Source organism: Erithacus rubecula (genome assembly GCF_903797595.1).
Source record: "Erithacus rubecula genome assembly, chromosome: 5".
Lineage (NCBI taxonomy): Eukaryota > Metazoa > Chordata > Aves > Passeriformes > Muscicapidae > Erithacus > Erithacus rubecula.
Window position 1 is genome coordinate 14,332,936 of NC_136687.1, and position 16,421 is coordinate 14,349,356.

At 35.4% G+C, this 16,421-nt stretch overlaps 1 protein-coding gene across 9 annotated transcripts in view; it reads right to left on the reverse strand.

Moving 5' to 3' along the window:
* The window catches only part of LCORL (ligand dependent nuclear receptor corepressor like), an 82,036-nt gene that overhangs the window by 23,147 nt on the left and 42,468 nt on the right, over positions 1-16,421 (reverse strand). For 3 of the 9 annotated variants that reach the window (XM_079307462.1, XM_079307458.1, XM_079307459.1), the window contains exon 6: positions 8,297-8,387. The exons of 1 other annotated variant lie outside the window; for it this stretch is intronic. In XM_079307462.1, the coding sequence (XP_079163588.1) occupies positions 8,297-8,387 (91 nt within the window). Of the gene's footprint in view, positions 1-5,408; positions 6,892-8,296; positions 8,388-9,303; positions 9,357-16,421 lie in introns of those variants that run through there. 5 more of the 9 variants (XR_013774489.1, XR_013774490.1, XR_013774491.1 and 2 more) reach the window with 4 other exon arrangements.

The window sequence follows — 16,421 nt, forward strand, 5'->3', positions numbered from 1 at the left end:
ATTTAATAAATTTCTTATAAATTATTAAAACTAATGTCACTACTTACCTAATCAATCACTTATACTGAAAAGCTGAAAATTTTCCATGGTAGAAATTAATACAGGTATTTCTTCAATTAAATACAAAATCCTTATGCTGGATAGCAACTATCAACAGATAGTTAACAACTAGTTCAAATGTTTCATTGAAACCAATTGTATGAGCAGAAAATGTTGGAAGAATTCTGTTTTAGAAAAGTATGTATAGTTTAAACATATCACCAAACTCTGAACATGACACTAACTTTTTTCCCCTACTATTATCCCCTGTAATTTTTTTTTGCATTTCTATACTTCAAAAATTTTCATTTTGATTTGTTTTACAACTGTATGGATCAAAATTTAATGTGCTGTATTTAAATATAGCGACCTATTAATTCATTAAGTCATACCCAAAATTACAAGCATCAATAGTAACTTTTAGCTTCAAGTTTCTTACTGGAATTTATTACACACAAGCTTGTATTTTTACTGTCCTAGAGAGATTTTAAAGTTTAGAGCTTAAAACCAGCCAACTGTGCATAATTTTCATGATTCTTTTCCTTCCCCTGTAATATTCAGTATGAAATTGTATACATTCAAAATCAGGTGTCTAGATGATACTAACTCATAAAGGCATAATACAATTGTGATGGTATTAGTTGAAGTTGTGATTTTATTTAATCTGAAACTATTATGTCTTAAAAAAAAAAAACAAACCTCTTTGCACTTGCAATCTAGAGTAAAACCTGCATTATTCAAGGGAATGTCAGTGTCAGGACTGGATTCTTTTTGAAATGCCACTACACTAAGAAAAGACTGACTGTTACTCCATCAAATTCAGGAGTCACAAGATACCAAAATTACTACACTTGTAAAAAGAAAGCTTATTCTAATAACACAGTTAAGGAAAAAAGGTAATTGCCCTCCCCACCAAAATTTTAATTAATGTTTTGAAAGGCCAGATTAAAAAAAAAAAAAACAAACAAAAAATCAATCAATATGCCATATGCCATTAGGTTTTAATTTTCCATATTGTTTGCAAACCAGAGTAAATTTGCTTTTTTTGTAATTTGTTGAAAAGATAGCTATAGCAGAGTCTTCTTTAGACTGAATTTCTAAACAGGTACCTTTCTATCTGTCTAGACTTACAAGGTGTGTCTATAGTTTCACTGGAGAGCTTTAAATATAGAGGACTTGTATCCATAACTGCTATTTGAAGTCTGTTCATTGGTGGAAGAACCTTCTGGAACTTTACAACCTTTTCAAAGTGAGTGACCAAATCATCCACAGGCCTCAAAACTGTTTTGAATTTGCTCTGTGGAGATGTATTTGTTGTATAAAGCAATATTCAGATTATCACAGACATAATGAACATTCTTTTAAAACAATTTCTGTCCTGATTATCCACCCTTGTGTGACATCTATAACCTGCTTCCCCTTAATGTGAGTTAGTTTCTAAAGCTGACAGACAACAGACAGCTTTCATCTATTCTACACAGAGTCCAAATGATCCTCTAAGTTTGTAAAAACACACTGAGCCCTTACTCTGCCACCATTTGGGAGCAGAGCTTACTACACAAAGCATTAAAGCAACACATTCTCTTTGAAGTGTCTCTCCCTGTAGAGATGTTAATATATTTAAACACACTAATTTTTAGTAGCTTTTCAATACAACTATGGAATTATACTTCAGTTTCCTGTAAGACCTTCCTGTATCTCTTTAAATTTATGTTGTTACCCTGCAGTTTAGACTATCCTCAGGATAAAAGTCTTAAGCAATAATTTCACAGAAGGAAGACCTATCACTTTGACAAACTGCACACTTCCTCCAAACCACACACAAAAAGATGGCTGGAGAGAGTGGGCAGGAAACCAGGGTGTTGAGAGGTGAGAAGATCAATATGCACTGCTGCCCTGGTACCTTTTGTTTTGCTCAAGACAAAGGTTAAGCATGGAATGATGTTTCCCTTCTGGCAGATAGGGGCAGTTAGTAACATGGAGTGGGGATTGACTAGAGTCCAAAAATGGCACAAAGGCAGCAATGTGATAAGGTTAATTACCAGACTTTCAGTGTATTAATTTACATATAAAGAGGCAAAACTTCTCCTCCTCCACAAAAACTATCAGGAAAGAGCTCTATCAGAGGACTCCCTAAAGAGGCCCTTCCTTCCCCTGTCGTCTCAGCTAGAGAGAAGACAGATCACTCCAGCAAGATCTTTACAGACTGGGAACAGGAACAAAACCGGAACACAACATACTTTCAAGTACTTATACAAACAGCATGGAACTACCATAGAAATGTAAATCTAGCTTACAGAAATGTTTGTTTTCTGACTTCATTAGGTAAATAAGTACCTCAAAAAAGCTATACCCTATTTACAATTTTCAGCTGCTAACTGAAGGGGGTGTTAAAAAATTAATTTTCTGTTTTTCTTCTCATTAGTAATTAATCAATTCTGAGGAAAGAAACTGTCCTTCCTTAGAGCTACTATTTCTGATAAAATTCTCACAGCAAATTGGTCATTATGATCTTAATTTGTACAGTTCTTGATCTTATGCCACTGGTAATCAACTTGTGCCTCAGGAATAAGTCAAATAAGTCAGTGTACAGGTTTTTGTTTCTTTCTTTTTTTTTTACTGAATGAGCAAATCAATCACACATCAGTGTTGTAAATTTATGTGCAAAAGCATTGAAGTGCTTTACTACAAATTACAACGTAGAAACACGTTAACTAAACAATTAAATTCATACAATCAGATTTAGGAATATAACAACACAAAGAAGAAACAGAATTACAGTACATTTACAACACAAGACAAATACATGAATTCATTAGAAAATATTGTAATAAATAATTCATGAATTATAGTGCAATTGATTTATGCATAAATATAACTAATTGCCTAAAAATCAGTTGTTAACAAAAATCTGTCAAAAATCAAGGCAGCCACAGAGTTTTACTAAATTACTGCGACAATGGAAATACTGCAATTAAAAAACAAATACAAGTATTTGTACTGTAAACAACTAAAAAAATCAGTCTCACTAAAGTTAATATACAATTTAATATAAAATTGTCATTAGCTACCAGAAATGGTTTAAACAACTTTACTGAGCAGTAGTTCTAAAAACAGAGGCACTGTTTTTTAATATAAAATACTTGAGAAACATTCAAATAAGTAGAAAGCATGTAGGGCTTGCTTTCGCCTTCATTTAAAATTCTGCTGAAACAGGAATTTTCAGAAATTGTCAATTACTAAGTAGTGACTGGTAACTGAATTTATAAAATAGTTCAAAATGTATAATTTAAATGACAATAATGAAATACATAGGGGTTGGGGGAGGAGAATTTACACATTTCCCTGCCTTTCCTTAGTTGTGTAATTAAACATTAGCCTAATAATTAGAAACAAATAATTCTGTTCTTTAAACACTTACAGGTTGAGTATCATCTATAAACTATCAAAAAATATTTTAATTACTATTTCTGACCAAAAAATAAATACAAGTACTAAAATGTTGAAAATTAATTATAATATTACATACAAAACTACTGAGTACTGTTAAGTCAATAGTAAAATGATCCCTGATTTTATGAATCCTGTTAAATTTTTGGTCAGGTCATCTTTTAAATTATATAAAAAGAGTACTGTCACTTGCCTTCACTATAAAGTTCTGATTCAAATTTCTAACAATGTCTGAGGAGTAGAAAACATCAGTATGGTACAAATATTAGGCAATGTATTGAAGCCCCAGATTTTTGCAAGTAAAACTGTATAAATACAGATGTTGAAACTTTTAAGGTTTTTTAGCTGCATTTTTTCAGTGGGGATATATTCACAAATTAATCCTTCTGGCCCTCACAAAATATGGCTTAATTCTTTTAAAATGAAAGATGACCCTGACATCTGCTGTTCTGCAACTCCTTATTGGGTATAGTTCTGCTTAAAATCATAGAATCACAGATTAAGCTGAGTTGGAAGGGACCTACCAGGATCACTGTGTCCAACTCCTGACCCTGCACAGGACACCCCAAGAATCATTATGTGCCTGAGAGATTCATTCTGTAATATGCAAGTAAACCTTAATGACTGAAGAAGATTCAGTATAGATCTGAGAGACCAAAGAACTGAGATACTGGTTGTGCAGTTTCAAAGGATTATTCTGTTTTAAAGTGGCAGTTGTCATTTTTTAAGTAGTGTTAATAGATATGGGCTAGATTTTGTCACCAGTATTGCAGCATGCTCTCCACTGAATTTAATGGCAAGTTTATCAATAAATGAAATTACATGATGTGGCCCATATGTATCTAATGTCCCATTTAATTTCTATCATTAACCCATACACATGAAAATTTAAGTGGAGAAAAAAATGTTTGCATGTCCATGTGTATAAAAGTTGGAGAATCTAATGCCAAATCAGGCACATATAGAAAAAATTACATGTTGAGAGGAAAAGGGCATTGATGTTCAGTAGTGAATGTATGAAGCAAGCCCCTATTCATATGCAGACATGAACTTTTGATATTACAAAAAAAAAAAAAATTAAGTGCGATAAAAAGTCCAAAGTGAATACTTTGAAATTCATGTAAAAACTGCAATATGAAGGTAATTGGTCTCCCTTAAATTCTATTAAAAGTTACGTATTTATAATGAACTGCCTAACTTCTAACTACCAAATTTATAAAGATTTTATATTACTGAAAATTCAAAACAGCTTCACTGTTTCATATTTGTATTTCTATCAAGACCCTGAACTGCAAATTTGGTTATTAGCAAGATGATAATGTAACTTGGTATTCATTTTGATAAACTGAAAATGTTTTGAAATGTCACAGCAGCAAATACATTACAGTTACAGTGAGGTTTTTCAATAGGAGTGTGACACAATCCTTAAATAAATTTTAAGTAGTCATAACATCAACTAACCAGCACGTTTAAACAAAAAAACAAACAAACCCAAACCATTCTCAAGCTCATTCTGTGCACATTATGAACATGCTCTAAGTTGCATTCCAACTTTCTTTTTAAACCTTACAAGTTACCTTAATTGTCAAACTAAAAAAAAAGTTAAATTATTTTATGCTCTTAGTATTCCATCTTATTTCATATTTAATAATTCTATAACTACAGTAATTTCTCAGATTTCATAAGTGTACACTTTGTAAACACCAATTTCTTTCTAAACCAACAACAAAATTTTCTTAAAATGATAAAAAATGCAGTTTATGCCTGCTAAACACACATTTTTGTAATGAAATGTTTTTCTTACTTGTATTGGATAATTAAATAACAAACTTTTTTTCTTTCACAGAATGTACTATATCCTACTAATACTTCACAAATCCACTTCCTTGTGAGGAACTATCTTTTTTTTTTTTTTAAAATCCCTTGCTGTGTATCATCTGAGTTACTTACAATTTATTGCAAGTATTCTGTGAACTATAAAAATCTGCTAACCCTTGGTTATGTATTTCCGTAATAAGATGGATAATTGAATGGGTAAAGTGGTTTGTCACCAATTAAAAATTATGCTTCACATGACAAATACTTGTTTTCCCGAAACATCTTTATGCTAGTGACTACTAAATAAAACCTGAATCTTTTCACCTATTTATACAAGGATTATATTAAATACACACTATCAGAATTAAGTGAGCAACTCTATAATTCTGTCCACAGTGAAAACCCTGAATAAAACTATTTTTCAAAAGGCATGTATGTGGTTTTTGAACTGTATAATTTCATGTCTTCTGTCAGAGTGAGCATATGTATTTCTCACATAGTGTGTGTATACAGACATACATACACACACACACAACAATTTGCTAACAATTATTCTACACAGGCTTGCTACTATTTTTGCAGCTGCCAGTCCCTGAATCTGTCAAATTAAATAAGCCAGTATCTGGTAATCGGAGTTTCTTCTTCGGTGGAGTCTTCAATGTTCCAGATCTTTCTTTTACTTTATATTCTAAAGTGCTGTGAGGTACCCCATAAATTCCTTGTGCTTTGGAAACACTCATTTTCCCACTCATTACCATTGCAATTGCTTCTTCCATTATTTCATGGTCATACTGCCGATAGCGGCCACGTTTTTTTCTTGGTTGCTTATTATCTTTACGATCCAAACTATCTTCTGTATTTTCTGAGGTTCCATCTACTGTCCCATTCTTAGCATTAAGACACAAAGGAGAGAGGTCCCCATGCAGAAAGTAGGAGTCAACACTTGAGTGAGTTACAGGTCCAGAACATTCAATTTTGTTCTGTTTAGGGAGGATATTTTTCAATTTTTGAAGAGCTGATCCTTCTAAGACTGAGGAGGTTTTAGAAACGTGGTACATAACATCCAGAAGACCAGCAGTATCAGACTGTGGTTTGGACACAGAACTTATTCTTAGCTGAGGAATTTTTAATTGTACAGTAGGACTTGAAGTTTCATATTGTAGATTTTCACTTTTTTCTTTAAACTGAGTGACCATTCTCTGTAGAGTTAACTGGTGGAGGTAACTGGAAGCTGTTGGGAATTTTAATTCTGAGGTTTCAAGTAGACTGAGTTTACTTTCTGTGCGCTCTGCTTGAGCTCTTGCCCACAAGGCTACTTTTTGTAGGACTGCACAAGTTTCTTTACTGTCTTTAAATGAATAACTATCATTGAAATCTCGAGTTTTATTTTTAAAAGGTGCAGGCTTTCCTGCTGGTAAGGCTTCTAAGTGGAGAAGTAAAGTTTTTTGAGGTATGCCATAAAGTATGCCTGCTTTATTTATGTCCAGTGCTCCAGACTGAATGTCTTTCAAAGCTTTTGAGAGCAAACCATCTGCAAACTCAGCACTTCTTTCCACATAGTCCTCTCTGTTTCTGTGTAGTCTCCTGGATGGATGGAATGAAACGATGGTAAACTGATGTATGAGAGACTCTCACACAGCTATGGAAGGGAAGGGTCCACTCCTTTATTATACTCCTTGCTTCGGTAACATCACTGCTTCTGATACTTTTTAGCCTTTGAGAAGTGGTAGTTAAATGATTATCCTAGCAAAATGTTAGAGTTCTGGTAGGACAGTGTGTCAAAAATCATACCGTGGCTTCTACAGCAGCCCTTCCAAGAACTTTATAGCCTAGCTCAGTATTTGGTAATAGTCTCATGTGCTTGCTATATTCCCTTGTTCACATGCTTGCAGAGCAACACTGTTATAATTTTAATTATACAATTAACGTTCCGTTAAATACCCAAATCCTGAAGGAGTTTTTGTTAGTAGAAACGTGACGTTACCGCTAAACAAGTAATAAAAGAGTCAACCCCCTCATAGAAAATTTGCAGCAATAAGTACATAACTACACACAAACATCCCAGACTTACACAAAACTAGGCTTTCTACAACAAGAAGATAAAGTGCTGTAGTTAACAATCAAGTCCATTTCTTGCAAAATAAGACACAATTTTAAAAACTTCTACTCACTATTTACAGCTCACTAATTACAAAGCCATTCATTTTCGAACCTCTTCATATCAGCAAATTAAGAAAATTCACTTTTACATGATTCAACAAATGCTGCTACTGTAGTCCTATTTGTAATAAGTTATTTGTAAGACGTACAGGTGACAAAAAGGGTCCTGCTATGGCTAGTGGATGGGAGGATGCCAAGATCATAAAATCCAACAAAACAATTCACTAATTTTGTGGTAGCTTTCAGCAGATGCAATAACGTTTTCCTTGCTGAATAAAGAAATTTAACCATTTGCCACCACACACCATAGTCAGAACCATGATGCAAGTATAAGTATGATGATTAAGAGCTCTCTCTCACACGCTTGCTCTCTCTCTTATTAAGGAATATTATAGATAATAGTTGTTTAACTTGTTCATGTTAGTTGAAGAAGATTTTGCATCTAATTATTAACATGGTAATTTTTGTCCAAAATTGAAGTTCCCTAAATAAATTCTAGAAGAGTTATTTGCATTTTCTTCTACTAGTCTCTTACTTTTAATGTGTTATGTAATCAATTTTCATGTAATTTTTAGTAACATGAACTAAAGTTTGGTGATTGTTCTGATAACTTTTCTTTAAACAGAAAAAAAGGGAAAAAGACAAATGAAACATATGATATATACATAGACACACACTTATGAGTGACAAAAATTCTTTGGAAAGCAAAATAGGAACCACATGTGTGTGCCAGTATATAAAGGTATGTTATGAACATAAAACCTGGCCAGAGAAGAGAAACCTGGATTGTCTTTTTAATAAGCCAAAGAGAGTCCTAAACATTGCTTACCCAGACACTGAGTTTTCAGAACACAATGGATCATATTTTGGTTCTTCCAACCTTGCGCTTTTCTTTGTAGAGAGATCTAGCACTCCATCCCCTGCAAAGAATGAGTAGTGATGATAACAGTGGTTTTAAGGAAGATCTCAAAGATTTTGTCAGCAAATCTATTTTCACCTATAGTGCAATTTTCAAGCGGCTACTTTATCTTGTAAAACTTCTGATAACTTATTACATTACCCTATCAGCCACCAGCAAATGATTTTGTATAGTTGATTTGTAACCAAACTTTTTTAAAACTGAGAAAACATAAAAAGTAAACCCATTAAAATATAATAAAATTTGAAAGAACCTGTATTAACCAAACATGACTGCTTTCCTAAAAATCACGTCTCTATTGCACTTTTTACTTTCAAGGCAACCAAAACAATGCACTTGATATTACAATTATTAGTCATATTTACATTCTGTAAAAAAACACACAATTCTGATGCTTAAGTTAAATTTGACATAACTGAATCCTAGGCTTACAGGATAATTCAAGCTAATAAGGATCTTGGGAGGGCTCCAAGACCAATGTCCTGCTCAGAGCAGGGTCAGCAGTGACACCAGCCCAGGTTACTGAATGAGCAGGTTCAGATTTGGGTGACTTCCCAGCAACCAGTAACTTCCCCATAGCTGGGAAAAGAGCTTGAGCCTAATACAGACTTCTAACACTAACTACACATATTCCTCCTGCTGCCTCCCCATGTATGCAGTAATATTAGAAATTAGAAAAATGAAAGGCCTAAAGTGGGGTCAGAGTCCACTCTGTCAAGTCACTGGTAAATACAAAGTTCAAGATTTATACTTGGCTGTTAAATTCTATGAAGCATTGAAATAGAAAAACATATCTTTTAAAAATCAGTATTTAAAAACATTAACAGTTGAAATACTAATTTAATTTTTTTTTCTTTCACAAAAATCAATTACATTTAAATTATAATTAAATCCCCTAAATATATTTAATTTCATACCTTTCTTCCTTGGTTCTCTGTTTCAAACTTGGGCTGTTTTGTGTGCCTGAGCTCTGTGAATTCAATTTTGAGTTTCAACATATAGCTCAACATTCAATTCTATAATCAACCTTATACTATTCCTTATTGCATTTACAGCATAATTTTCATGTTACTGCCTATTATTTTTAAACCATCAATCAATTGCACATATTTTCCCACAGCCTCAGATGTAGACAATGAAGCATTGGTTGAAGTATCCAAATGCCAATAGTCAAATAAGAAGTCAAGAAAGTTGTTTGGGTAGCTCTCCTTTATACCAATAATGCAAAGAAATAGAGTTCTGTGTAATAATCAAATCCAGATTTTTGTTTTTGGACTGCTTTTTGGCTGTTCTTCCAGAACTGTTTTGTGCTATTTGAAGGAGGTCAAAAAGAGAAAAGGTAACATCCTAACTCAGCATTAGGAGATGAATATATATAAATGTGCCACTTGGCAAGGGTGCTCCTTTTTACCCAAATACATTCCTTTCAAAATCTTACTTAAGAAAGTTAGAGGAAGGACTAATGCTAATCAACCTTCCTGTTGCATTGATACTACAGAAGAAAAAGCCAATTAAAAACACTACAGAAAAATTCTACATGGGCTTTCTGGCCTACCCAGGAATACCCAATATCAAACCAAGCTCCTGAGTCCTGACCAAGACAGATTCCATCTTCTGTGCTCTGTCAGTCACACAAAGTCTATCTCCCTTTCTTAAGGGCTTGGGTGCTCCCTTTCACAACACTTTCTCCATCTTCAGTTGATACTCACAGACATCACAAAAAAGTTTAGAAGACATCACTGGAAAAAAATCTACTTCAAAGATGACAACTTTGCAATTAAAAGCTAATTGTCTCTCCACCAATTAAAAAAAAAAAAAAAAAAAAAAAAAAAAAGCAAAGCTAGATTTCAGTAAAAGAAAAAGCCCCAACAAATAAAATCCAAAGGCTCTTGTAAGATTTCATAATTAAAATAATTTTCATTTCCAACCTTTCAGAATTGGCTTTGATAACACCAGGCTAGTAATCAGTCAAAAAATGAGTAAAAGAATACTGAAAATTCACCCCCCTGAAACAAAAAAACTAGATACATTTTCAACCTCTAAAGCATATGCAGAACTGAAGTAATTTGAGGTTCAATACATTTCATTCTTTTAACACAGCAAATTCATTAAATACATGACACCTCCCTGAAGACAATGCTTTATGGGAAAACGATCCTCAGTAAAAAGAATCATACAAGAAATTTGATATACATGCAAAATACCAGATAGAGTCACTGGACTACAGATTTTTTCAGTTATCTAATTTGAATTAAAAAAAAAAAAAAAAAGCAAACCATCCAATAAAAAAAAAACAAAAAAACCCCCAAAAAACCACAAAACCAAATCACCAAAACCAACAAGAAATAACCATCACAAAAGCCCACCTCAAACTGGTAGGAAAACAAGAGCATTTGCTGTAAAGCTCTAAGACACAGTGAAATCCTACCTAATGAAATGAATGTATGCATATATGCACAGTCAAGATGTACACTTTGGTACATTAGGTACAGGACCAAAAAGTTTGCCAAAAGGCATCCTACAGGTGGACTATGAATCTTTGAAACTTGTTACTTGCAAGGTAGGAATAGTGGTTCTCTAAACTGAGCCAGAACTTTCCATTATTTCTTACAAATCAATCAAAATAGGTATTACAGCAAGAATACTGGAAAGGAACTCAATTATGCCAGGAACAGAAAAGCCACTCTGTAAGGTGGTTTTAATAAAAAATATAAAATTACTTCCACTCTTTAGGTGAAGCCATGACTACTAAGGAGTGAGTCTTCAAAAAAAAAAAAAAGTAACACTAGATAATATAGAAAAATATGCTACTCATGGTCTTCTAATGCAGCTATTTCTATGCAAATTAAATTATTCTTATCTTCAAAGAAATGGTTCAACCTCTGGCCTTTGATTCTCAGTACAAGATCTAAGCACCAATACTAAGATGAAACTAAGTGTGACCGAAGTTCATATGTAAAATAATCAGGACTACAATCACTTGAAACTCTTCCAGACTAGTGATGTTAGGGAAGCAGGGAGGGGTAGGGGAAGCAACAGAAACTAGGTCAGCCTTGAGTTCCTACAACTAGTATTTCTCCATTGATTTCTAAACTGAGTTTTCTTCTGGGTTTCAGGAAATTTCTCATTAGCTACTATGAACTGTTTTATTAGATCAGATAACCTGCTCTACTCAGCTCTCAGGCTCCAGGCAGGGAGAGCACTCCACTCCTGGTGTGGAAGAGCACATCAGGCTGGCATCACCTGCAGCTCTTTGCTCTTCTAGCAGCTGCTATCCCAAGCCAATGCTTAGGGATCTCAGAGATTTATCCCTGCCTACTCTAGCTTTAGTTCTGTTAGCCTGGGTTCTGTTAGCTGTGAAGTCTTTCACAGCCCTTTGTGAACCCAGGGACCCATGACCTCGTGTCACAGCAGTTTCAATATTTAAGAACTGTTGAGCAAAACCTGCCCATTACCAGCTGCTTCCTCTCAGGATTTTCAGAGAGCCCTCCCTAGTTTTAATATAGTGAGATTTAGTAAATAACTCTCCCTTTACCTTTTCCATCCACAGGAAAAGGGGTTTTGTAGCAACAAAACAACAGTCTTGTCTTCAGTACTTTTCCTGATAGCCTTTCATTAATTTTTAACTACAACTACTACTTTGAGTAGACCCTTTTGACTTGAAGTACTATTTTGTAACTTAAAAAAATGCCAGATGAAAAGCATGTGGCCATACATTGGGTGATCATGGCACAATCCTGGCAGTATCTGTGAGGACAGGCCAGGGGCTGCCCTGTGCCAGACACAGGCTCCAGACTTACTGCAGGGCACAGCTGAGTCCAGCAGCAACTTGAGCAGGAACTCTGGAAAACTGTATTTAAGAAAGGGGGGAAAGTGCCAGATGGACATAAAAAATGGGAACAAAAAGAATGAGAAAATGCCCAAGTCCAGTGGCAGAGAGAAACCATTAGGTACAGGCTATGGAAAGCCCCCACCCAATCCCCTTGCACTACAGGGGTGGGTGGTGGTAGTGGCCATAAGGGAATTTGTGTGAAGCTGAGCCTAGGAAAGGAGGGAGGAAAGGTAGTGTTTTAATGACTCCTTGTTTCCATTGCTTGAATTAATAATGAAATATTTATATTAATAAACAATAATTTGAATAATTTCTCCCAAGTAAAGTCTGTTTAGCCCATGACAGCAAGTGGTAGTAAGCAATGACCATGTCCTTAACTCATAAGAAAATACCTACTCCCTTCAGAAATGTAGCTTTACAGGTTGACTTTCTCATGCAAAAGTATTAAACTGTTCCTTGAATGTATTTACAGCTCATACAATTTTTCTTGAGAACATAGCATGTATACCTTCAAAATGCACAGTATTTTCACCAATATATACAGTAAAAACAGGATTTTAAGAAAAAGAAGTTTATTTTCAGTGCATTTTGGAATTCTTTCAATACACTGCCAGCTATCTTTTGATATCTTCCAGTCCATGATGGCTCAATGAAACCAGGGAATTATGAAAACTCTTGCATATTTTGGCTTTGTTTACATGCTATCAGTGTGTGGTTCCAGAAAATCCAGAAACAAAATTAAGCTTGTACAGCTAAACCAGCATATCATATATTTGTACTGCTATTACTTCTGACTCAAAGCCACTTTGCTTAGAATCCTGAGAACTATCAACCCCCTCCTGTATCTACCAAGTGAAAGAAACCTCTGCATCAAATTCTGCTGCTGCTAGGAACCTTCCTGAAAGAGCTCAGCCCCATGACTGCATGAGGAAATAAGTTGCTGCAGGATATTCTAACACTGTCCCTTACTCACCATTTCATTCTCAAGGATGCTGCTTCTTCACTGGCTTAGTTAAGAGGAAAAGCAACAATGCAAAAGCACACAGCAATGCCCCACTTTTGTTAGATGCAGTGCATGGAAAACAGGTTTTGTTTCTCTTTACAGAGTATTTGTTTTCAAAGCCTGATCAGTCTTAAGATTTACATGGATTAGAAAAGGGAACAAGATACAGGTATTTTTGGAGACAGTTGCTGCTAACTGACTGACAGTGAAATGACTGCCTGATCAGCAGCAAGGCACAGAGGAATTAAAGCACTCTGCTAAATTACCACACTTGCACCTGCAGAGGAAAGTGGAGCATGCTCTGGGACTCCACCACCAGTCAGGTGTCAGCTGGACATACCTGGATGCCAGTGCTTAAACACTCACACTTAGTACTCAATGCTGCAGCTCCAGAGGTGCAATGGGTTTACCTCAGCCAGTAGCTAGACCCCAACTCAGCCCCTCTACCACTGCCTGTCCTCAGTGGGGAGCAGGAAGAAATGAGATGAAGATCAAGATAAATACAGGGACACCATTTGCTAATTACCATTACAGGCAAAACAGACTTGGAGAAAATTAATTTATTGCAATTTAAAATAGATTTGTATACGAGAAAAAGATAAAAATTAAAGCACTTCCCCACTCCTACCTTTTCCCAGGCTATGAACTTCACTCCCAAGCCCTCTATTTTCCCCCATCCCCAGGTGGCATAGGCAAGATTGAGAATGGGGGCTAAACTCAGTACAATTTTTCTTTACAGCTCCTTCAGGAAACACCCAGATACTCCAGTGTGGGGTCTTCCACAGGCTGCAGTGTGAATGATTATCTGCTCCACAAGCTGCAGTAGAACACATGCTCCACCATGGTCCTCTCCATGTGCTCCATGGATATACCTACTCTGGTGCCTTCCCCTCTCCCTCACCTCATTGTTCCCAGTGCTGTTTCTCACCCCTCTGCCTGTCCAGCATTTCTGTACTTTAACATGCTGTCACTGCAGCACCATGAGCCCAACTCCTGTGCTCCACTTCAGCCTGGTGTGGGTCTGTGGCAGAGCTGGCTGAGCCTTGCACAGGGAAGCCACAACAGTTTCTAACAGGTACCACCCTCAGCCCTCCCCAGTACTAAAACCTTGCCTTGTAAGCCCAAAAACCAGGGCTATCAAGTCTGGAAGTGTCAGAACTGAGGACTTTTTGGTTTCAGAGTTGGCCTCCAGACACTGGAAGAGAATAAGAAGCTTTCTTTAATAGAGAGCTACAGTTATAGAATCTCTTTTCAGTGCTGAGCTAGCACTTAGCTTGGATCTGCTCACAGCTCCTAGTAATGTGGAGAACACAGTTTACTCCTGCCTCTTAAGCCCAAGAATCACTCTCATAGTAAAGGAGCAAGATAGTCTATTCAATTAATTAGATCATTAATTTCAAAGACAACTATTGTAAATACAAAGCAGTGCCTAAGCAGAAAGTGAACCTAAAGAATTTATACTTGGATCATTATCTGCTTAACAGGATTTGAATTAGAGATTTCAGCTTTGAGGATCCATCAAAGCAAAGCACAAATTTTAACTTCCTCCTCTGCTACTGCCACTTCATTTGAAAATTGTAATAGGAATTACAATTTGCAAATACTAGAGAGTTGCACAACATTCAAAAAACATTACTAGGAATGGAACCATGGTACAGCTTTTACAAGTCTCCAGACCAAAGTATACTATGTGAGAATTAGACATTTCAAAAAAATAATCCAATTACAACACCTTCACAATTCCCTACCATAAGCATATGACACTATTATAACCAAGCTGTCTTCAGGAAGAGCACAGAACTGAGAGGTAGGTGCAATAATAATACACAGTCCCTGACAAAAGCTAATTGAAATAACTTTTTCATTAATCTTTGCACTTAGAACACAATGCAAATAAAAAGAGTAGACTGACATTTTTCATCTTGAAGTTACTTGCTTGTGTTGCCATCACTACAGTAAAAAGATAAAATAGCTCAAAATTAACACATTCATGGAAAACAGAAAGCACAATACAATTTCCTTGGTAGGTAAGATATTCAAGCCACTTTTCTCCAACTACAGTCTTATTCCACTACTGTTTCTCATTTCAGCATCTCTAAATTTCACAGCAATATGTTATTTTTAAGATCTAAAAAGCACTCCAGCAAACATGGCAGTCTAAGTCCTGAGACTCTGCAGTGCCTTACATAGTTTAATGTGTAACTTGTACACTGTGTGTGCTGAACAATTAGATTTAGGTGTTTCACTGAAGGTGCACAATTCTAAATTTGCTCTTTAGCCTTACTATAAGAAAAAAAAAACCAATGACACAAAAGGATTATTTAAATAACTTAATTTCTCTATATTTTAGATTTTTCTTAGACAAAAGATCAATGGATTTTCAGATAAGAGTGGCAGTATAATTTTCTTCCTGTCCCTGCCCACCTTCTGCCTTTCCTTTCATTCCTCAAATATTTATTTGGGCTCAGCAATGATCAGAACCTGCCTTTGGGGACTTTGGTCCTTCATGAACATTTAAGACTAGTTATTTATAACTAGCTGTTGAAGCTACACACTATAGTGCTGATATCAGGAAAGTAATTTTTACAGCTCTTGCAAAAGAAGGTGCTTCAGCCTGGCCAATTATAAACCTCAAAAATCTGTAATTCATCCATAGCAATATTACATCCAAGCACAACAGGTATTTTCTCAGGATTTAAACCACTAAATATTTATTAACCCTGGCATGAACTGGTTACTACTGACCATACAGAATAAAAGCAAGAATTCTAGTATTTCTGAATGTTTTTTCTGTCAAAGAGAAAATATGCTTGAAACATAACCTAGAATAGATACATTTATCATGAGAAATCCATCAGAGCTTCCTGCCCCTAAGGATCTCCAATTAGAGATTACATCATTAGGTACACAACATACCAAATCTGCTCATGTATATTAAAGCAAACAAAAAACACAAACAAACCCCAAAAAACTTAGTTCTGGCTTCTTTCAACTTTTTTAGTATGGACATGACAGACACATCAATCCTGTAATACTTCAGACTTCAGGAAAAGTTAACACAGACCCTGGTATCTGTAAAAGACAAAAGCTGCTTTTGCCACTGTTTTCAGTTGCACGTGACAGGCACAACCCTTCCTGAAAACTGCTGCTAATCCAAATCTAGTTCGAAGTCCAAAACACTCCTGTGATTAAACTGTTAT